General features: G+C 37.3%; 2 protein-coding genes across 2 annotated transcripts; both read right to left on the minus strand.

The window, feature by feature from the left end:
• Positions 1-1154: 1154 nt before the first annotated feature.
• Positions 1155-9601, minus strand: LOC116308582 (uncharacterized). Its single transcript, XM_089026065.1, has 3 exons — positions 7661-9601; positions 3609-7350; positions 1155-3437 (listed from the first exon to the last, which is right to left on the minus strand). The coding sequence occupies exons 1-2, from the start codon at positions 9599-9601 to the stop codon at positions 3613-3615; spliced, it is 5679 nt and encodes a 1892-aa protein (XP_088882191.1). The 3' UTR covers positions 1155-3437; positions 3609-3612.
• Positions 9602-12846: 3245 nt separating this feature from the next.
• LOC116308632 (uncharacterized) lies at positions 12847-20766 on the minus strand. Its single transcript, XM_031719108.2, has 3 exons — positions 20454-20766; positions 15585-19038; positions 12847-15517 (listed from the first exon to the last, which is right to left on the minus strand). Exon 2 carries the CDS (start codon positions 18937-18939, stop codon positions 15589-15591), a length of 3351 nt encoding a protein of 1116 aa, XP_031574968.2. The 5' UTR covers positions 18940-19038; positions 20454-20766; the 3' UTR covers positions 12847-15517; positions 15585-15588.
• Positions 20767-24642: the final 3876 nt, after the last annotated feature.

Genomic DNA, 24642 nt, shown 5'->3' on the forward strand with positions numbered 1-24642 from the left:
TCAATTTGAGAAAACTAGCTGCACTTAGGTCTCCATGGACAAACAAAGAGGGGGTAATTAAAGCCACTGAAACTTTGCAAAACTAAGGATATGTCACTGAAGGTATAGTTCTTCGTTTTGAAAGTGAATATGCTTTATGAGCAGAAAAACAAACACGTCATAAACAAAGCTATCATTTTTGATGCTGCATAAACATTGCCATATTGCGATGTTAATTTATTCATCAGTTTTATAATAATTGACCTCCTGCAAGTGTTTTGATAGAACGCTGTTTCATTTCATTACCCATGGGATAAATGCTGGGAAAAAAACAGGCACCCCAAGCTGGAAATAGTTGAATTATTCGTGCTAGTTATAAACATTCTTTAATGGACCAAATGATCCACTTGGGCGTAATGTTTTGCCCATTTCAGACCACGTGTTATTTTTTTGATTGAGTTGTATCTATATTCATTTCTCTTGTCATGAGCAACCGTTAAACAAAGATATGATACTCTTGAGAATGACACGTGTAGTGGTCTGAACTGAGAAAACAGGTATTTCCCCTCCCCTCCCCTCCTTGTTAAAACAGCCATCACCCCTCCCCTCCCCTCTCTCACTGAGCATTTGAATTATAAATCAAGACTAGGTGTAAATGGTACCCCGCGTTTATCAGCAAATGACTTGCATGGCTTTAGTGGCACAAAGTTTAACCAGTGGGGGGTAGTGAGGGGAAAAGTGGAATCCTGAGGAAATAGTGGATATCACAGTTACAGTAACTCTATTACCTTCAAATAATCGTCACATTTGGGTCACTTTGAAATGCCTCGACTTGAAACAATTGTTCGAAGAAAACGGAATGTAACTCTGATATTTGCCATTGAAGTGGAATGGCAACCCTGAGGGTGGGGATAAATACTTATCGTGGGGGGAGGGGGCGTATGTTAGTAAAAGACTTCCTATCCAGTCCCCCAGCCCTCACAGAGAATGAATAATGTACAAAAGATCAATTAATGCGCTTTCCATTACATTATTAGATAATAAACATTTTCAATTCTAAGTTTTGCATGAAAGTTCAATTGGGTGAAAATGATAGGAAAAACGTATTTTGTCATTTCGGTTTCTCCCATTGTTAAGTTATTTTCACTACATTATAGATAACACATGATACAGTATATGTCATACAGTATAGTTTATTCGCTAAGAAAATGTTAATCTACAAAAAAAGACGGCTTGATCGTCTTCTGTGCTATCTATTACTTTATCAGAACTACAAATATTGACCTAAAAATGGCATAAAAATGCTACCTCTACAAATCTCAGTCGTATTTATTTTCCTGTTATTTTATCCCAGTAATTAACTTGACGACTTAATGGTCTCGTGTACTATCTATTAATTTATCAAAACTACAAATAACCTAAAAATGCATAAATTATGCATCCTCTACAAAAATCTGTCGTATTTTTTTCCTTATTGTATCCAAGTAATTAACTTGACGACTTAATGGTCTTGTGTACTATCTATTACTTTATCAAAACTACAAATAATAACCTAAAAATGCGTAAATCATGCATCCTCTACAAAAATCTCCCTTATTTATTTGTTCTTATTTGTTCCCATTAATTAACTTGTATTAACTATTATTAAAATAACTGTTATAATTCTCCATTCTGATTGGTTGGGAGCGCGTGCTTTAAGTAATATATACAGTTTGCGTGGCACTTTTAGTTGCGTTATTACTATGCAAAATAACGGTTATCGCAATTTGAAAATTTATAAAAATAAAAAAAACTTGCTTGCTAGTCTTTTGCTACAATTAGAGGCTGAGCTTGATAAAATACAGTAAATGTATGAAAATATCAACTCTAGCCTCAACTTGGAACCATTGTTTCCTGGACACTGAAGTGAATTCCTCAGGAAAGGTTTTTTCTGCAAGTAGAGGCTGAGCTAGATAAAATACAGTAAATATATAAACACATCAAGTCTAACCTAAACTTCAAACCATTGTTTCCTAGTCTACGACGACAAGACCGACAAAACGTGAAGCACTAGGTCTGGCAGCCATAATACTAAAGGTAAGAAATATAAGTTTATCATAAAATACTGAGTACATAATATCAGTGCTTCGTTTCTACTACACAGAATGTAAGTAATGCATCAATTATGGTAAATCTTGATAAAAATAAAGCTACTTGCTAAAAAAATCTATCTATTTTTTTCTTGATTTACTTCCAGTGTTGATTAATCTTCACTCATTTTTGGATTACTGATTATACATTATATGTTATACAATATACTTCATTTGCAGTAACAATATACTGCTTCTACGATAATTTGCCTTATTTATTTCACTTATTTGATCCCATTAAGTAATTAACTGGACGACTTGATAGTCTCTTATACTGAGCATTACTGTATTCAAACTACTATTTCAAATAATTATAGATTATATGGTATAATTTCATTGCGTAAAGAAATTCTGGTTCTATTTACACCTTAAGCAAAACCAAGCCAATCTCGTACCCAGAGCATGCGTTTCTTCTGGCCTGCCGCGAAGAACGAGGGCTCTGGCATAATCCATGTTTTTAGACCAGGATTTCGTGGACTTCCGGTATAACAGCGCACGCATTCAGAGACTTGCCAAAAATAAAAATAAAATATCTTTCCGATTTTTGTTTTATACGGAAGTAAACAGAACTCTGTTTGAAAGCATGATTGTCATTGATCATATTTTACTTCTGGAAAATTGCGCATGCGCCAATTAGTGGATGATGCCAGAGCTCTGTTTCGCCGCAGGCCATAAGAAACGCAGGCTCGGGGTGCGAGATTGAAACCAAGCAAGATATCATGATGCCAATCCTAAATATCCTACGTTGTATCAAGGTTATGCCTTACACAGCTAGTATTCAACAAAGATTGGTTTAGGTTTTGTTTCAGGCTGCATCTTGCCTCTCGCTTGTTGCTTACTAAGCTTGGAATGTATTATATTCATATGTAAATTATGTCAGCACAGAAGAATATATGCCAGAAAACGTGCAGACAAATTAAAGTTTGGAAAAATTCCATGTTGCTGTGAACTTTCGCTGATTGTATTCACATTACCCATAGTACATTTCGGGCTTGGTATGCAACATGTAACAAAACCAGTCACCAACCTTTTTGAAATAGCTGTATATGTCTAAGTATGTGCCTATGAAACCTTGCGGCGATTGCCAATACATCTTCTCAATCTGAGTGATAAGATAAAAGAAGACTTTTAATGCTTACAAAACGCTTTCCTTTTTTTTTCTTTGTTTCATCTTGAATCTTAAAGTTGTTTTCCACTGGGAATAACTACAAGTCCAGTTTTCTATTGAATGCGAAGACTAAGTCTTCAAACAAACTCTGTTTTGTAGCAACGTTGTCCACTTGACTAAAAACGCTCCTGATATACCAGTTGAACTGGTATCAATTGATCCTGGAATAGACAATGGCCGCGTTATTAAAGAAAGAAAAAACCTACGTCCTCATATACAAGCTCCATTATTATGCTACAGACACTGGAATTAGACAAATATTTAGTGGAAATGGAAAATATTAAGTGGAAATGGAAAATAATTGAATATATGTAAAACACATTGTATGTTACCTTCTTATTTCTTCATCACGTACTTGATCTCTTCTCTCGTCTGATCCCATCCGTGAGTGGTTACAGCCTTGTAGACTTCCATCACAAGATTTGGAAAATATTCCAAGAACACAAAGTCTTCCAGTAGTTGCTTTCTGATTGGTGTTGGTCGTGTACTCTCAGACACGTGAGCGTAAGCATTACGTATGAACCGTACCAACTCTACAACAGAGCGAGTATCGTATCGTCTTCTTCTTCTCGTCATTTCGTTGTAAATAGCAGGCATGTGTGCATAACCTGGGTTATTCCAATCCACATACTTGACTATGGTACCAAAGCCTGTCTCCAAGTCAAGCTCTACTGCAGTCAAAGGAGGAGGCCTCTTAGCACGTGGGCATTCAAATTCTGGTTGATTGCCAACAGCAGTAAGAAGATCCACCTTTTTAGTTTTTGACCAAAACAACGGATGAGCCGATGACTCAGCAGCAGTTGGCCGCTTCCTTGCCGTGCTTTCAAGAAGCCGTTCAACGAGGTTAGTAGCTTCAGGACTGAGAGAGTCGTCCCAACCTTCTTTGTTGTCATTAATTACATTTGTTTCAGTTTCGTTGCAAATCTGGAATTCACCTTTGCCAGCAGAATCCTCTGGGGAAAACGGGTGCTTTTTCACTGACAAAATATAATGAAGAACAAGACCACAGGAAAACATGTCCGATGCTGCAGAGTGTTGATCTTTTGTAGCCTTTAGCACCTCTGGAGCAATCCAGCACTTTGTTCCAGCATTGGTGCCATACACTGTAGTAGAGTTGCAATCGATACGGCGGCTTAGACCAAAGTCAGCAATTTTCAAGCACAGTTTAGGGAAATTCTTAAAAAGAATGTTAGCTGGTTTGAGATCACGATGAAGATATTCTTGACCGTGTACATATGATAGCCCCTTGAGCACATCTTGACAGAGCTCTTCTCTCTTTTTAATGCTTATTGCTGTGTTAAGTAACTCGTCAAGGATTCCCTCCATTAGTTCTAACACAATGTAAGAGAAGTGTTTGTCTTCAAAGAAGGACAAATATCGGACGACTTGCTCGCAGTCTGCAAGGGCAGTAAGACTTGTTATTTCTCGTTTATCTTCTGGTCGTTGCATACGTATCTTCTCAATACGTTTGATGGCCACTTCTCTTCCATCTTTCTCATTGATTCCTGCAAACACGGCACCAAATGAACCGCTAGCCAAATGGTCTTTGTGGTACCAGTATGATTCCACATTTTCACTTTCAAGATGCCTTGCTACCTTAGCCAGATAGCGTTCATGCGTCTTAGAAACCGATTTCCAGGGTTCAATGAGCACGGGATGTCTATCAAGATCAATAGGCTCCATCAAAAGATCTTTGAGTGCAGGACACTTCTCTGCTATGTCTAAGCACGACTGATCTGTCGCATCAGTGATTCTGTAATCGGCTCCAAATGAACGTAACAGTTTAACCATACTCCAATGAACACTTATTTTGATCTCATCGATAGGTGATGTTTTTGATGCTTCTACAATACTTCTACAACAATAGTGAAGTGGAGAAACTTCTTTAGCATATCCATTCACTGGACACCTATTCAAGCTCAAAATCATTTCAGCAGCATCTTTTTTCCATTGTGCATTAGGTAATTTGTCTCTACAAATTGCATTCAAAAGAGAAAACAAAATTAAGGGACAAGACCGAACATGGATGTCGTTACATGCAACGTGTACGAGAGCTCTAGCAAGATCATGAGATTTTGATTCCAGGAGTATGCTCAAAACAGATTCATCGTGTATGTCAACCGACCAAGGATCCAGGCCTTTCTTAACGACATTTTTCCAGAACGTTTCGGGATCCAGCAAAATGTCTGGATATAATGAACCTTGATTATAAACAGACTCGTTATTCCTTGCTGCAACAAGAATAGGCGTACGTCCAGATGAATCCAGATCGTTAGGGTTCGCCCCAGAATCGAGCAAAAGTTCAACAGCTGTCCAAGTTCTGCAAAGATGTTCAGGTGTTTCGCCATTTTCATTTTTGGCATGTACTAGCAGTGATTGGTTTTCTGTGAAATGATGTAAAATCATTTCCAAAATTTCTCTGAAGGTATTTCCCTCAGCAATAGTGCTGGAGTAGTCTTGACCCGGTGGTAGCTGAAGCTTTGCCCAGAGATGAAGTGGTGTGTTTCCACTGTTATCCTTGTTTACTGCAGGTAATCCTTTTTCTTTATGGGCACTCAAAATGCTTCTCAATAGCCTTATCAATTCCACGAGATTCTTTTTTCCCAATTCTTTGTCCAACAAGACACATCGCAGGAGTTCTAAAATCAAATGCAAAGCACACTGTCCATTTTGTGTCTTTTCTTCTACATTTGACCCGTGTTCTATTAAGAAATGGCACACAGCTAATTGTGCCTCGACTTCTGACCATTGTCGACAGCTGTGACTAGTAATGTTCTTGATTGTGCTAACCAAACAGCGCAGAAGGGGTGTTTCGTTTTTTATGTTTTTGATGTGACATGATGCTCCCATTTCTTTCAGCTCTTTGCAAACATACAGGACTGTTTCTTCTGGGACACCATACCATGATAGTTGGATTGCATGGTGAAGAGCAGTATTTCCATCGGAGTCAACGCAGTTTGGGTTCGCACCCAATTTGACAAGTCGACGCAATATCTTGCTTATTACCTCTGGCTCCATTATTGATTTCTTTTGAAGATCGGTTATTGTCTTAAGGATCTTTTTAATTGCTTTTCGCTTTCGTGCATCACTAAATCTAGAAGAATAATCATTAGCTAGTCTTAATAACGCAGAAAGATAATCTGCATCGACTCTATAATATCCAGAGCTTTGCTTGAAACACAAGATTTTACAGAAAGCGACAGTAACTATTTTTTCCAAAATCTGTTTTTTGGCCACCATTCTTCTCTCAATACGGATATTATGTAGATCGTGTAGGTCGTAAAGAGGGAATTCAGGGAAATTCTCAATAACGAATGTCAAAACACTGTAATTGTCTTCCAGACCAAAATTTGCACCATTCTCCAAAATATGATTTATCAGAAAATGTAAATTTCCTTTGACATAAAACAAGGGAGTTCTGCCATCATGATCTCTCACATTCAAAAGAGCACCAGTCTTGATCAATAGAAAAACCACATTTAAATTGTAAATTTTTGGAACAGCATAAATAAAAGGAGCTTCTACCTCATTTTCAGTTCTTTTGACATCAGGACCAATAATCAATGCACGAACCCCACTTTCTTTGTTACTTTTTGGATGAACAGCATAAAACAAAGCAGTTATCCCCTCATTATCAGTTACGTTAACATCAGCACCAGCATTAATCAATGTACGAACCACACTTTCATTGTTTCTTTGTTGAACAGCGTAAAACAAAGCGGTTTTCCCCTCATTATCAGTTTTGTTCACAGCAGCACCACCATCAATCAATGTACGAACCACACTTTCATTGTTTCTTTGTTGAACAGCATAAAACAAAGCAGTGTTTTCCTCATTATCAGTTAGGTTGACATCAGCACCAGCATCAATCAATGCACGAACTACACTTTCATTGTGTTTTTGTTGAACAGTATAAATCAAAGCAATTTTCCCTTCATTATCAGTTCTGTTGACATCAGCACCAGCATCAATCAATGCACCAACCACACTTTCATTGTTTCTTTGTTGAACAGCATAAAACAAAGCAGTGTTTCCCTCATTATCAGTTATGTTGACTTCTGCACCAGCATCATATCAATGCATGAACCAAACTTTCATTGTGTTTTTGTTGAACAGCATAAAACACAGCAGTTTTCCCATCATTATCAGTTCTGTTGACATCAGCACCAGCAGCAATCAATGCACGAACCACACTTTCTTTGTTGTCTTGAACAGCATAAAACAAAACAGTTTTCCCCTCATTATCAGTTATGTTGACATCAGCACCAGCAGCAATCAATGCACGAACCACACTTTCTTTGTTGTCTTGTACAGCATAAAACAAAGCAGTTTTTCTCTCATTATCAGTTATGTTAATTAGGTCAGAGTGAGTGATTGGGCTTACATAATTGAATTCGAGAAACGCTTTGACGAGAAAGTATGCTTTTGATTCAATGAGAACAAACAGAACAGATTTATTTTGATTGTCAGTTGTCCATAGATCAAGTCCTTTTTCAATGGTACTTTTCCAGAATGTTTTAGGGTGTTCTGAAACGTCGGGATAAAAACAACCTGGCTTTGTCAAAAACGTTTTGTTGTTTGCTGCTGCAAGTATTGGTGAGCGTCCCGAAGAATCCACATCATATGGGTTTGCCCCGTGTTCAAGTAGCAGTTTGACAGCGCTCCATGTTTCGCACATATGTAAAGGGGTTTCTTCATCTTCATTTCTGGGATTCAGAGTTCCTAGTTTCGCCAGATGCTCTAAAATCGCTTTTAGAGTTGATTCAAACATGTCACTACTGCTGTAGTCTGCGTTGCGTGGTAATGTAAGTGTTGCCCAGTTGTGCAATGGTGAGTTAAGACGAGAATTCCCCTTGTTTACCGTTCTGCCTTTGATTAAGCGATCGCATGAAAACAAATGCAAAATTTTCATTGTTTCATCAATAACACCCTGTCTGGTTGGTGGCTCGGGTATTTGGAAACCTTGCTGGAAAAGCTTAATAACCAAGTGAAACACAGATTCTCCATCTTTGGTCGTTTCTTCCAAACTTGATCCACGTGTCACCAGAAATGTGCAGACCTCCACCAATGCCTTCATTGCTGTTAGCTTATCGTAGTCTTTTAGATGCTCCATGCTTCCAGACAAGCAGAACAAGAGGGGTGTTTGATTTTCATGGTTTCTTGTGTTTATTGTCAGCCCATACCTTTCAAGCTTACGAAGCATGGACATAATGACTTCGGTGGAAACACCCAGAAAAGGTAAGTAAGCTGCATAGTGAAGAGCAGTATTGCCATCTGAATCAGCAAAGTTGGGGTCAACGCCTATCGACTCGACTAACGATTCTATCATATTGCACATAGTTACACAAGGCTCATTTCCTTCGAAGTCCTTCAAAATACTCTCAAGGTTTGTTTTCTTTTTGGTGTCCCTTTCTGCAAAATAAGTGCTGGCCACTTTCAAAGCAGGGCTGAAGTTGTTCCGATTTTCTTCTATGGTTTCTCGGTTCAGTTTTCTTGTCTTGTTAGTAGGGAGTTTGGTCCATATTTTGGAATGTTGGTAGGCACAAAGAAGTGGAAGTTTGCAGAAGACAATGCCTAATATCGTTTCAATGATATCTTGTTGAACGTCCCGCTTACTTGGATCTTTGAGCATTTTCAATTCGTCTTTAACGTCCTTACTTGGATCTTTGCACCTTTTTAATTCGTCTTTAACGTCCTTACTTGGATCTTTGAGCATTTTCAATTCGTCTTTAACGTCTTTACTTGGATCTTTGAGCATTTTCAATTCGTCTTTAACGTCCTTACTTGGATCTTTGCACCTTTTCAATTCGTCTTTAACGTCCTTACTTGGATCTTTGAGCATTTTCAATTCGTCTTTAATGTCCTTACTTGGATCTTTGAGCATTTTCAATTCGTCTTTTTTGTCAGAAATTAGAGAAGACAGTTGGATGTCCTTATTTATCATGCAGTTCTCGACAAAAAATGATAAAGCGCTTCTATTGCTGAAATCTTTGAGGTTCACATCTGCTCCTTTCTCAATTAGATACTGTGCTATGTATTTGGATTTTGTTATGGCATAAAACAGTGGTGTTCTACCATAAGGATCTCTAGCATTTACAAAAGCTTTCCCCTTTTCAACCAGTAAATGGACGAGAGTTTTGTGGCAACAACTGACAGCTTCAAACAAAGCACTCTTGCCTCTATTGTCAATCTCATCGACAGCTACTCCAGCATCGATCAATCTTTTTACTTCGTCTTCTCTGCCGTTTTCAACAGCTTTAATCAACGAGCTTAGCACGGGAGTCTCGACCTCAACAGACTTTTGCTGATCTCTTGTTCCATACATTATCGAACGTGCAATAGTTTCTAATAGCTTCTAAGCGGTTTAAATCTGTTTGCCATTTCTCTACTCACCAAACGACTCAAAATGTTGACATCATCTTAACCTTAAAGTTAGCAAACATTTGCATCCCAAAAGTAAGGCGATGTTTCGACGATGGGGAGCAACATGTTATCTTAAAGCAAAGAAAATAAAATTTATCAATAATTGGCAAAAGCAGTGATATTCAAATCTCAGGGAATTGTCTCAGCATGGAGTACAGGTTGTCCACGTAAGCCATGATGATCAAATTCGTTTAACAATAGGAGGGCTAGATCGCAAGAAAACAACTCTTAAAAATACAATCGTCTTTCCATATTATTTGTCCGACAAAATGTTGTCCCTAAATTGTTCAGTTTTAAATTTTCTTCGGCTTGACCTCATGTGATACGCATAAATTACTTCAATAAATCAATCAACATTTCTTGAGATTCATTTTTTTTAGAATTTACTAAACGATGCATGGCCGTCTCATGATTTTCATTATTTAGCCCCCGTCCACACTATGCCGGATAAATTTGACTCCGAATTTTTATTTATTCGGTTCCATTTAGAAAATTCGTTTTCGGTGAAGAATTGTTCCGGATTCGCCCGGACTAGTGTGGACGGTAGGCCTAAACGAATAAATAAAAATTCGGATTCAAATTTATCCGGCATAGTGTGGACGGGGCCTTACTGTAAGCAATATAAATCGATCTACAAGGCCGTACCACAGCACTCTAAGAAAAAGCCATAATAACATTGGGCTGAAGTTTTATCATTGTCCTAGTAGGTCTTCTAATTATTGTTGTGTAATTTTATTTAAAATCAAGTAATACTTCAAAACGTTGTAAATGTTTCGATGATTCACGGAAGCCAATGCGCAGAGGTTTTGATGGTATCCTTAGGTTCCGCAAAGGTTTCACTTATTAGTTTTCATGTATTTTTTGTAGCTGGTATCGCATCATACTGACTCGAATATTTGCGAATTCAGCACATGTATTAACTCAAATATTTGGGCTTTTTATTGTGCATTCAAAATCCATCGATTTTCATGAAACTTCAGATTCTTAGTAGATAAAAACTTTATTTTATTTTTCGTGGGTAGCATGGGTGGCGTATTTATTTATTTATTATTTGATTGCGTGGCAAGATGTGTCGTGCATCTTGCAGATCAATTTTATCCAAACTTTGCAGAAAAAAAATTAAACAATCTATTTATCAAGAATCTAAAGCTAGTTCATGTAAATCGATGGATTTGTAGCCTCCCAAAACTTTCTCGAAGTAAAACCCTCTGGGACCAAGGTACTGCCAATGTGCCAATGTCGCACAAACATGCCAGTGAAAGGCTGAATCAAAATGATCATGGCAAAAAAACCATTACCATTCACCATTATCAGTGCCATTTGGATTATTTCGTATAAAAATCGTTCAATAAAGTTATTTCTAACTTTCTAAGGCCGTCATATTTACTTCTTTATGCTTTTGCTCCACGAAATGCTTACCGTTTGATACTTGAAGTAATGTATACGTGAAAGCCGTTTCGACACCATTTTTTCCGACTTTGGTTAAAACAGATAAAAGTATAATTGAAGATGTTTAACTTGAACTTTGATAAATATGACTTACCGTTCACTGCTGAAAATCTTGAGAACTCTTGAGCTTTTTTATTCCTTAATAAATTCATTGCCTCCTGAAAGAAGCCTTCAGAGTCCCTTTCTCCTCAACTTCGTCGTTGAAACTTTTTCGCTATTTTTACGGGAAAAAAATCAATTTACATTCTTAAATTTCGCTTTCAGTCAACATATGAGTCTAGCTGTTGCCAAAACCGATAAAGGTACGGTTGAATATGTTAAATTTACGGTTTCAGCCGATTTAACGTTGTTTAACCACAAATGCAGAGCAAAGCTAAGAAAGACAAACAACTTTACAATTCCAAGAAAAGACGCTGTGACGCAGACACAATTACCAAATATGGTGATAAATAGATACTCTGTTTACAAAGGGCATCAGTGTGACGTTGTTTTCTGAAAAAAATTGACTTCCGGGCCGTCGACCAAGACGACAAGCAGTTCTTTCAAGGGTTTCTTTCGATTTTAGCTTCACAAAACCTTTTATTGAAAGCATTCACATAATAGAATGCATTTTCATTAATACAGCTTTTTTATTCGTGGTCTGTTACACTGCGATAAATATTATGGGGCTAAATATAACAAGACTTTGATTCGGGTCAATTAACTACTTCTGACAAGTTGATGCTTAGGCTTTTGACGGAATGACATTTCATAGTTGACTGATACGCAATAGGCCAGTGCCATTGAAGATCAAGAGCATAGGATTGATTTCTTGTGAACTGATCGCTATAAAATTATTATACCATAGGAACTGACGTCATCTCATAAAGCCATCTCAAATAGATGTTGAGTATGTAATGAAGAATTTATTCGCCTTCACAAGTAAATAATCTTATTATAAAGAGGAGTGAAATATGACAAGACAAGGAGGAACTTGTCACAGAAATAACTTATTGCCAAAATAGCTGGGTATCTGATAAACACTATTGGCCAAGAATTTGCATTTGTTGGCACAACTGCATATAAAAACTAAAAAACTTCTACATGCGTTTGCAATGGCGGCGTTGCTCTATGTGTGCAGGAATGAATACAATCAAGAGAAAATGATTTAATAGAAGGAATCTTTGCTTGTTACTATCATAGGCACCGTTTGATACTGTTTTTAGAATCACATTTGCCATCTTTTGTGTTTTGCGCGCGCTCTACGCTGTTTGCTCACGTTTTCTTGAAAAATACATGGAAACCGATAAGCAAACAGGGTAGAACGTGCGCATAAAAACAAACGATCAAAATGATTGATTCTAAAAATAGCATGAATGAATCTAAAAATTGCATCAAAGCTAAGAGTGCATCTCATGATGGGGTGTGGGGATTCCACACGCATCAAGTACTCCAACTTGATTGCACAAGTCCTCTGTGTGAGCCACATCTTGTGGTGCCTTCTCTATTTTACGACTGAAAATATTTCATGCAGCGAGAAAGCTAGGGAATGCTTTGAGGTTTGAAGTCATAAATTGTGAATGCAGTTTGCCGGCAGGTGAACGAGAGAAATTTTCTTCGAAACGGGTAGAATATTGCAAGATGGGTAGTATGTTTACACGGCTGTTCTAGCCATAGCTGAAAATAAGGTAGTCTACATTTAAGGCATACGTTTCATCCTTCAACTTATTAAATGAAGCTTTATTCACATCACACAAACGATAATGATTAATCATGATTAATGATGGTAAATGAACTGAGTGGAGTGCAATTTAATTGTATAGGAAATCGCACGATCTCGAGTACAATTTGGAAAGTCTCGTGCAATTACAAGAACTTTCAAAACATTACTCGTGTCTATTAATTCCAAATTGTACGAGAAGATCGTGTGATTTTTTGTTTATAGTTCACTCAACAAAATTTCAGTAAAAAATGCGAAGCGACGCCGTTCATCTTTGTCTATTTGGCGGCCGATTTTCAGTCCATCGCGCAACTGAAATGCATAAATAAGATTAGTTCTTACAGCTTTAGAATTTTATTCATATGTTTTTTAAATACAAAATGATAGAAAATAATTGTTTTGACATTGTTTTGGCCGTGTTGCCATAGCGACTTAATTCGGTACTCCTACGGAGTACAATTAACGCTATAATTGTACTCTTCTCGACCAATCAGAGTCGAGTAATTTTGTTGAGTGTACTATAAGGGAATTAATCGCACTCCTTTGAACCAATCAGATTGCAGGATTTGGTAGTGATTACAAAAAGGATATGATTAATATGAAGATTATGCGTAAAACATTAAGCTGACTACACCTAGTTATATCCAGTCAAGAAAATATCTGATATGTTAATAAAAAGTTACATTATTCTATTATCTTTTCAATTACAGTAAAACAAAGGTGTTTTTTACTTATATTGCATGACATAATTTCTCTGGCATCGATCTTGACCCTTCTCACAATTATCTTAAATGCAAGGCTAACATGGGAATACAAAAGAAATGCCACAAATTCCATCGAGAAAAAGTGTGATTTCTTTTGTATTCTTATGTTAGCCTCGCTAATTTTGAGAAGTATAAATCGTCAACGATCGATATTTCGATATGCCCGCCCACAGCCCATGCAGGAAAACCGTTGTATATTCGGCGGTATTTCACCGTTTTTTCATCAGGCATCGTGTATATAGTTTTGAGTTTCTAGTTATTATACTATGCTATTTCACATGGAACTTGACAATTGTATTTTCTTAATAAAAACAATTATCTAAAATTTCGGTGTATACTACAAAATAGAAGAATCCTTATTATCTAGATTATATTATACAAAACTATCTAAAGAAATATGGCCACAACCCTAGCTGAATAATGTCCTTTTAATCGTCTTCCATTCGAGGACGGTTACTAAATAGACAAGACACGATGTTCGTGATTGTGAAGAAAACTTAATTACCAATTAATATATTTATGTTTCTAATGTTTAACAAATAAAACAGCTTTTTCCGTGCCCTGTTCCGATCAGTAATAAAGCACGCAGGAAGTGACGTAAGCACGAAAGAAGGGTAAGAAGAATAACGAGCCGTAGGCGAGTGCTTCTCACACTTCTTGAGTGCTTACGGCGCTTCCTAAGTGCTTTATTTATGAACGGAGAAAGTTGTTTTATTTGTTTCATTATATGGCTACTAATTTCATTTCGGTATTGAATTAATTTACATAAAAAGAAAGAAGGTCGCAGGATCTAGCAGAACCTCGCGCGCGCGGATGTCGTCAGCACTGTGCTCCGTTCACTAATAACGCACAGTTTTCGACCAATCAGCGCGCGCATACTATCCTAATTATATAATAATATGTTATAATCAAGGGTGGCGCAGCAGTAGTGCACTTGCCTCTCACTTCTTGGAGTCTCGGGTTTGATTCCTGAAATTTGTTAAGGCTCAAGTTTGTAACGGTAGGTCTCTTCCTTGATTCGAGCCGGTTTTTCTCCTAGGCTCTCCGGTTTTCCTCTCTCCGCAAAACCTTACAAACTAAATTCCAATTCAATCTCTCACTCAAATTCTCTGACTCCAGTTCTTCAGACTCCAGTTCAAGCACTGACTTTGATCAGTTTCAAGGTTTGATAAAATTTATAAGGTATATATGTGACTATAATAACAAGGACCACCATGCTAAAAAGAGGGACTTTGATATTGTGTTATGGGATGGACCGCTCTCGGTTCGAGCTACGGGATCTTTATTCTACTTTCTCTTCACTCTATACTCTTCTTCTGACTTAAACTAATTACATGAGCTCTATTTATAATAACTTCATGACAGGTGTCATTCTACAATCAATATGATATCATCGCTGTGTCTTGATTGGCTAATGGAAATAGTAAATTCCTAAGTGTGATATCTTATTAAGAATAATACGAGTGAAAATCATAGAACTAAACATAACTTAAACTAAAGATAATTTATGATTATATGGTAAATGTATAGAAAGGTCTACGAGGAATAATTATATCATAAGATTTAAAAGAATAGTGCCAAAATAACTAAGCAAAGGGGTAAAGAGTGTTTAGGGTGTAACCATAGGTGTACATGCTAATGGGAGGAGCTAAATGGTTTACTTGTGAATTCAAAGCATACCATCATCTAAACTTGTGCGTGATGGTAGCCTTACTGAAATCTTATATCGATATTTTCAATAACTAATTGATCGTTCTTTATCTTGTTTTCATACGATAAGAAATAGTCATTAGAAAACTGATGTCTAGCTTAGTCTGTAAAAACATTAATTTTCTCTCTCATAACAATTGTACAGTAGGACTGTAGAGGATGACGGCGACATTAACTTTGGAATGAGTTCGCGAATCTGTGGTTCAAAATGAAATCCCGTTAAATTTAATCAATTTAAAATGCATTTATTATGTTTAAGTTACCTTGTTATTTCTTCAACGCATACTTAATCTCTTCTCTCGTCTGATCCCATCCATGAGTGGTTACAGCCTTGTAAACCTCCATCACAAGATTTGGAAAATATTCCAAGAACACAAAGTCTTCCAGCAGCAGTTTTCTGATTGATGTTGGTCGTGTACTTTCAGAGACGTGTGCTTTAGCATTTCGTATGAAGCGCACCAACTCTACGACAGAGTGAGTATCATACTTTCTCTTTTTACGCATTTTACGCATTTTACCCATTTCCTTGTAAATATCAGGCATATGTACATTACCTGGGTCGTTCCATTCCACATGCTTCACTATGGTACCAAACCGTGCTTCCAACTCAGTCTCAACAGCAGACAAAACAACTAATCTTCCTGCGCGAGGATATTCAAATTCTGGTTGATTGCCAACAGCAGTGAGAAGATCCACCTTTTTCGTTTTTGGCCAAAACAACGGATGATCCAATGCTTCAGCTGCAGATTTTCGATCTACTTTATCACCAAGCATGTTTTTGACAAGGTGAGTGCCTTCTGGAGAAAGAGAGTCTTCAACTTTACTGTTATTGTCTTTTATGTTAAGTTCTGTTTTGGAAACGATGTGCGATGTACTTGTAGAACTATCTGGACAAAAGGGATGCTTTCCTTTTGACAAGATGTAATGCAGGAGCAACCCACAAGAAAACATGTCAGAAAACTCAGAGGGATTTTCGAGTTTCTTTAACACTTCTGGTGATGACCAAACATAAGTATTCGATGTTCCGTCAGCGGGCTGGCTATGATCAAAGTCCGTTATTTTCAAGCATAGTTTAGGATGTGTTTTATAGAAAATGCTTGTTGGTTTGAGATGGTCATGAAAATGGGGGATTTCGTGCTCGTGCAAATACTTCAACCCCTTAACTATATCTCCACAAAGACTTGTCCTTTCATCGAGTTTAACTAAGGCATCGACATCAAGGTATGCATCGAGGTTACCCTCCATCAACTCAAAAACAAAGTAAACATGGTCGATTTCATCTAAGTGAAGAAAATAACGAATGACTTGTTCACAGTCTAATTGAGCATAAAGTTTCTTCAAATTTGGTTTGCATTGTGTTTTTTTTATGCGCTTAATGGCCACTTCTTTGCCACTCGTTATATTGATTCCTACAAAAAGATCAGTGTTACCAAAAGACCCCGCAGAAGCCTGGCAACAAATCGTTCTACCAATTTCCTTGCATTCTTGTCGCCTGGCAACTCTGTGGAGCACATTTTTGTGTTCTTTTGATGTAGACGTCCAAGGAACAAGTTCTTGGACTGGGGTATTTTCCAGAATTTGGTCGATTTCCGGACATATCGCTCTTAGCGTTTCATAGGATTCACCTGATAATTCAGCTCCATGTGAACGAAGCAATTGAGCAACGCAGCAATGGATAGATGTTTCGTCATTGAAAGCAGGTTGCTGATTCTCTTCCATAGCAACCAATAGTGATATCATAGTTTTACAGCAAAAGTCAAAAGGTTCATTAACTACATTAATTTTCTTTTCCTTTGCGCACGACAGAACAGTTTTCGCAAGTTCAACTTTCCAACGTGTATGCAGGGATTCATCTTTGCAAATAGCATTTAACAGCGAAACTAAGATTCTTTCAGATGTGTCTTGCGAATTCTCCTCAACTAAGCAAGCAACCTCAACTAAGGCTTTGGATAGATCATAGGTTTGATATTCGATAAGAAATCCCAAAACAGACTTATCGAATTTGTCAACCTTCCATGGATCAAGTTTCTTGTCAACAGCAGTTGCAAAGAAAAATTTTGCCTCCTCTTGGACATCTGAATCAGAATCCCTTTGGACATCCAAATAAAAATCTGGATAAAAATAAGGAGGATTTCTAAGAAACGTTTTTCTGCTTGCTGCCACAAGAAGGGGTGGACGCTTCGACGAATCTTTATCACTTGTATTTGCGCCAACATCCATCAATAGCTTCACTGCACCCCAGGTGTTGCAAAAATGTAGCGCAGTTTCTTCTTTCTTGTTTCTATCATTAATATTCTTTGCTCCACAATTTAAGAGATGGTCAAAAATTACCTTCAAAAGTTGCTTGAAAGTTTTTTCTGGAGTCACACAGCTGGTGTAATCTGGCGTCGTTAATGCTAATGACGCCCACAGGTGAAGTGGGGAGTTAAGGTCATCATTTCTTTGCTGAACAACCGTCTTGTTCACTCTGAGGGGTGTAAAACAATCTAAAAGCTTCATCATTTCATCAATAACACCCTGTCTAATTGTTTGCTCGGGTATTTCGAAACCTTGCTGGAAAAGCTTAATAACCAAGTGAAACACGGATTCTCCATCCTGGGTCGTTTCTTTTAAACTTGATGCACCTGTCACCAGAAATTTGCAGACTTCCACCAATCCCTTCATTGCTGTTAGCTTATCGTCGTCTTTTAGATGCTCCATGCTTCCAGACAAGCAGATTAAAAGTGGTGTCTGATCTTGAAGATTTGTTCTGTTCCACGCAACTCCAAAGCTTTTTAACTCTAGACATGTTTCCTTGATGCTTTCTGTAGAAACTTTCATCCATGGTAAACAAGCTGCATAGTGAAAAGCGGTATTGTCTTCGGAATCAGCAAAGTTGGGGTCGGGGTCATGCTCCTTCAACGAATTGAGAATATCAGAAATACTTCTATTATGATCACCTCCTATCATCTCCAAAACCTGCTTAATGCTCTCCTTCTTTGGATAGTTCTCCATAAACTTACACTCGCAAGCCTCCTTCAAGGCACCTAAAAGAGATTTCCTTTTTTCGTGCAAATGAAACATTAGGTGATCTGAATTTCTGGGACGATGATTATCAATCATGGAGGTTAACAGCAGAGGACTCTTACACAACAGGATGTTCACTATTGAACTAGCAAGTATTTCAGATGTTAGACCTTTAGCTTCCAGCAGAGGAACGACTTCATCAATAGTTGGATGAGAATCGTGCCTTTTTGTACAAAGGCTCTCTAGAAAAAATTTCAATATGCGGGAAACATTGGAATTATTGGAATTATTGAGTTTATCTGTCTTTTTAAAAAGATATTCAGCCGTATCTTTCGATTTTGTTATAGCATAGAATAAAGAATTTCTATTATAACTGTCTTTAGCATTAACTGTCGCGTCACCATTCTCAACTAAAGCTTTAATGATTTCAATGTCAACATTGTTCTGGACTGCATGTATCAAAGCGGTCTTTCCCTGGTAATCAGCTTCATTCACATCCACCCTTGCTGCGATCAATCTCTTTACTTCGCTTTCATCATGGTTTTTAACAGCTTCAATCAAAGCGAATTTCACGGGAGTCTCAGCATTTTGCTGACTACCTGTTCCAGGCATTCTGCATGCGTTTGAAATACAGCGGTCTGTTTATCATTTATCATACATTAATGATACTTTAATTAAAGCTTCTTGGAATTGCTCTTAAGTGACGTTCAACTGAAAGTAAACCGAGAGAAAATTAGATAAATTACATGTATAATGTCAAATCCATTGTGGTTGTTATAAGCTCCAAAGCTGAGTCCTGTGTGATGCTGCAAAAGTTTATGACTGAATGTATATCCTGTTTAAATTTGATGGGGGGGGGGGGGGGGGTGTGGGGACCGCTAATAACTTCATTAACAAACATCTCATCTCATCTCATCTCATCTCATCTCATCTCATCTCATCTCATCTCATCTCATCTCATCTCATCTCATCTCATCTCATCTCATCTCATCTCATCTAATCTAATCTAATATATTGAGTCTTGGATACTATAATTTTCGCTTTGACAAACAATGCATTGCGCGCTTGTCAAATATATAAATATATGTCTGTCTTGAATCAAGCTTAAATATCCAAATATGGTATCAAACTGGCTAGCTCCTAATTTGCATATGTGGTATAACCATGTCTCATATGTAATATATCCATAACAGTAAATTAGTACGACGTATGAGTACGTATAGTATGCTTTCCGCATATATTAAGCTTTCTTTTTTGAAGCTTTTTTGAGAAATTTTTAATGTGACCAGACTGAATGTGAGTTAAGGTGGATCAAAACTAATTCAGAGCGAAGTTTGGAAAATTTTATTCTAGCTCGCTTCGCAAAACTAGTGCGTCAATTTAACAGTGTATTTCATTTTAAGATTTTTTACGTGTTTAGCCTATTGTGGCCGTCAATTTAACTGGATCTTTCATATGATGTATTTTGATTATCCCAGATTTTAACAGTTTATTTTATTTTAAGATTTTTTAGCCTATATTATGGCCGAAATTCAAACAGTGTTATTTTTAGTTTTTGGCTTTTTTCTCCTCATCCTTAGGTACGATTTTTCTGAAATTTTTAGAATCTTATAAACTCATGGAATAAATGTGTTTTTTTACTAATGGTCGTGGTAAACCTCGAATATGAGAGTTTTGCTAAAAATCACATTTTCGCATCTAAAAATCACATTTTCTTATAAGACTTCCTACATCAATAGACCAGGGTCCGTTTGTACGAAGCCTGGATAGCGCTATCCGGCGGATAAATCCTTATCCAGTGGATAAGTCGATGCCGTTATCCAATAATTTTATCCACTGCATAAGATTTATCCGTCGGATAGCGCTATCCAGGCTTCGTACAACCGGGCCCAGAGCTTTATCTAGATGGTAGTGAAATTTCCACACCTCGTCCTATCCGAACTTTGTAGAAAACGTTTTTTAAAGTGAGGTGTACTTAAAGATAAATTGACCCATCCGCTTGATCGAACTTAGTAATTATGTTAATTAGCTTGCCTACCTTACTATTCATTTCCCAAAAAATATTGTAGTTGTTGTTGTTGCTATGAAGGAAAATGTTTAGCTTAGACTTTGATAAATTAACTTACCGTTCACCACTGAAAATCTTGAAAAATCTTGAGCTTTTGTATCTATATAACTAGTGAATAAATTCAATGCTTCCTGCAAGAAGCCTGCAGAGTCTCTCTTTCCTTAATTGAATCACAACATTTTTCGCCATTTTGACGACAAAAAAACTTAATTTATATCTTAAATTTCGCTTTCATCAACAGTCTAGCTGTTGCCAAAACCGATAAAGATACGGTTAAGTGTGTTAAATTTACGGTTTCAACCGATCAACATCGTTTAACCACAAATGCAGAGCAAAGCTAAGAAAGACAAACAACTTTACAATTCCAAGAAAAGACGCTGTGACGCAGAAAGATTACCAAATATGGTGATGCATACATACTCTATATTAAACAAAGTGTGACATACGTTGTTTGTCTGAATATTTGACTTCCGGGTTGTATATCGATTCATTGTTCCAACAGGTCTGGCTTATATCTGTGTGTATGAAAGCAATGTATATCAGTATCGCGGACTTGCAATGTTGCGGGTGAGAGCTATTAAAAGGCAAATAAAGATGGCTATCAGTCGGCTTTGAATAAACATCGGTAGTAATGATGCCATTATCCAAATGCAATGTCAGGTCTAATACATTCAGTATGTCCAGAGTAAACCAACTCAAACCTGATTGTGGGATATAGAGAGTTAATAAAATCCGTGAATTTTAATAATTCCGGCAGACCTGCTGTCCAGATGTCAAGAACATCGTCCCTATATCTCCACCACAAATTTGGACTGGTTCCATTTCTAGACTGGGTGAAATGCATATTCAAGCTAAGTCTAGAAATGGAACCAGGCCAAATTTGTGGTGGAGATATAGGGATGATATTGTTGACATCTGGTATATATATATACATACAGCCGTTTGCGAAAATTATGGCCGCTTCCAATATATATATAGAAGTATATCAAAAGCATGTCAAAAATTATGGGATATCTTCCATTATATTTTTTTCGAGTTGTCTATCACTAGGGCTTTCTGAAAAAAATATTAAGAAAGATATCCCGCCGTGACTCTGATATACTTTTGATATGCTCGTATTTATATTTGAAACGGCCATAATTTTTGCAAATGGCTGTGTGTATATATATATATATATATATATATATATATATATATAGATATATATACATTTATACAAATACCTAATTTATTCAGTATATTTAATGATATGCGAAACAGAAAACTCGCTTTTTTTATTATTTGTTTCATTCAATGAACGTCAAAATATTTTATTCTTGTGTCTTACATCCTACAGATTATAAATCAATTGGTTTTGAGGGTTAAAAAAGTAAAATTGCAATATGCATCTCATTAGATATTTGTATAAATGTATAAATGTATACTACAACGTTTCTGCAATCGAGTGTATATATATATATATTATATATATACAGACAGACAGACACACACACACACACACAGACACATAGCCATTTGCAGAAATTCTGACCCTTTTGTAAATATATACAAGTATACCAAAAGTATATGTAGGACAGACACATAAAAAACTGGTGTCTATTTGTTTTTTACAATAACAAAAGCGATAAAACTTCTCATTTTTAGCGATCAAAACAACCAACGGAAAGAGCACGCGCTCTTTGACGTCAGCTTTATCTGTCTGTCCTCTTATTGATGATAACCAATCAGCGCGCGAAAAATTTGTAAGTTATTGTAAAAAAAGGCTTTCTGAAAAAAATATCAGAGATGGTATCCAGAATCCAGATGGTATCCCAAAATTTCTAATATACTTTTGATATACTTTTGTGCATATACAAAAGGATCAGAATTTCTGCTTATCGCTATATATATGTATAATTTATATGCTCCGAAGAGTACGGAGAAACGAGCTGTAGGCGAGTGCTTCTCACACTTCCTTTCGTGGGTGTCAGTACGAACCCCAGACGTCTATGTGTATTGCGCACTCGGGCCTCTTCGCACAACCGAACCAATCAGCACGCGAGATTTTTAACAAAAATTATTCTTTTAAGGAGTGACCATGGATTCGTGCATTGAGGTCAGAAGCGTCCTGTAGTGATCTACCCTACGACCCAAACGTCGCAATGTGCTGCAAAGGATTCATAATCTCCAAGAGGAGATCTCTGGCAAGGAGTGCTGTGGGATTATGGCCTACGATCCTCAATCCCATTTGTGCTGCGACGGATTAGCCCAGTTAAAGATGCATCGAAACAGTTTGTGGGCCTGCCACTTACGACCCTGATGTCTATCCGTGCTGTCATGGATCATTGTATATTCCGGGTATGAGGGAATGTTGAAGACTTTTCTGCAAGTGCGTGTACTGAAAGATGGAGATGCTGTGATCTTCCGCGTGGTTCCATGGTCAGTGAAACAGTTTTCACTACCATCAGAATGAAGCAAGTCACTAGGTACAATAAGTTAAATCATAGGGTGCTTTTCGCTATTTTTTCAAGCATTTCGCATATGGGGGTGGCCTAATCACTCCTCAAATACGGAAGGTGAAAGGTCAAAGTTTTATATGTTTCGTGTGGGGGGGGGGGGGGGGGTTGGAATGGTCGAACAATTTGTTAGACTGTGAGGGTAAGGGAAGTATTATATGGGTAAAAAAAAACACTGCAAGGGTGGCATAAATGCTTAAATGTAATCGCGTGCTGGAAGAATTTCGACAAGATAAATAATTAAATCCAAGAGAAATCCCTGCTTATGTATCTGGTTTATTTACACTCTCCTTCAGTTCTTCTTGTCTTAGGTATTTCCACTTGATGACTCACATCAGTTTTCAAGAGCAGCTTTTACTTGCGTCCTAAACGTCAGTAAGTTTTTTCATCTTTTCACGGTGTATAATTTACCTTTTTATCATTACTGTTTCATTAGAAACGCCGACGCAGCTCACACTCGGTTTTAGCTAGTTATCTCAACTTTAGATAGAGGCCAACCACGTTTTATTAATACTGAGGTGGACGTATTATTTATAGACATTGCGATTGTGATATTAATGTGTTCCATGAAACATTTTACAATAGGTTTTATCACTTTGCTTTGTTGGATTGTCCAATAGACTTCTGTTTGGCAATTTAAATAAAAATTAATCAAAAAAAAATTCGTCACAGTACTCCGACCTATATCCAATTGACGATCGACTTGCACTATAAAGAGGTCACGACTCTTAAAACTCCAGTGTGTATGGGCTAAGCCTCACTTCTGAGGTCGGTAAACAAAAGCAGAAATTAGAATAACAAAACAACCAACACCTGGATTCGAGGTTAAGGATACACGGAACACAATTTTCGTCAAAAATTTTTTTTTTTTTGAAACCATGCTATATCGAATATAAAAGTAAAATCTTTAATTTTATATAAAAATTAAGTTAATTTTTTTTAATTAAGGGAGATATTTGTAAAAAAGCATTTTTAGAAGTTACCAGTAGGTGTTGTGCTGTTGAAAGGAACTGTCATTTATCTATTCACCGGAAGTCGATTGATCCAAGTAAGTTTGACTTCACGAGCATTGTCGAGCCGCAGCAGTGAAAACATATCGAGCTGTAAACGAGGACGCGACTAAGTGAACGATCGAACAAATTATATCATATTTACAGAGTTTAGCTATTTATCAAGATTGATTACTTCTACTAGATTTCTTCAGTTTTGTTTTTAATTCTTTCGTGGGATCTCAGTGTTGGTAGATGCCTCGTAAGCAAAAGAGAAATCCTTTCTGTGGAGGTTCTAACAAAAGGAAAAGAAGACGTAGCTCCACAGCATTCTGTCATGAGAATGCAAAATCACTCTCTTTGAGCGACAAAGGCTCTTACTATAAGAGAGAAGAGCTTTTTAAGCGAAGTGATAGTGCCAGTGCTAGTGCCAAGAAGCTTCTAGGCCGAAGCGAAGACGAAGAATTGAACCAGGCATCGAAGGAAGAAGAGGGAGAAGAAGAACGACAAAACATCCTGTTGTTCTCTGGTTTGCTCAGCATTTCGTTCTCGGCCTCGGCCTCTTCCTCGGCCCCTTCCTCGGCCCCCCTCAGTTGAACTAGATGTTCGACCTCTGGTTTTGACCATCATGAACTCGAAACGAACTTCAAGATTTAGGTAAACACCGCGACGCGAAGGTCAATAAGCTTGAGACCGGAAGTACAGTGTACCCGCTGTCCTGGCCATGGTCCGGTATCATATTACTTACTTTACGCTCATTGGC

Source organism: Actinia tenebrosa, unplaced genomic scaffold, assembly GCF_029948245.1.
Source record: "Actinia tenebrosa isolate PJP-AT-01 unplaced genomic scaffold, QUT_ActTen_1.0 PGA_scaffold0__85_contigs__length_37466705, whole genome shotgun sequence".
Taxonomy (NCBI): domain Eukaryota; kingdom Metazoa; phylum Cnidaria; class Anthozoa; order Actiniaria; family Actiniidae; genus Actinia; species Actinia tenebrosa.

Excerpts from the sequence above, each read along its gene's own strand:
- LOC116308582 (XM_089026065.1), bottom strand. The coding sequence starts at position 9,601 with ATGTATGGAACAAGAGATCAGCAAAAGTCTGTTGAGGTCGAGACTCCC. Across the intron at positions 7,351-7,660 it reads CGTTTCTCGAATTCAATTAT|TATGATGCTGGTGCAGAAGT; the intron begins GTAAGCCCAATC and ends TTCATGCATTGA.
- LOC116308632 (XM_031719108.2), bottom strand. The coding sequence starts at position 18,939 with ATGCCTGGAACAGGTAGTCAGCAAAATGCTGAGACTCCCGTGAAATTC.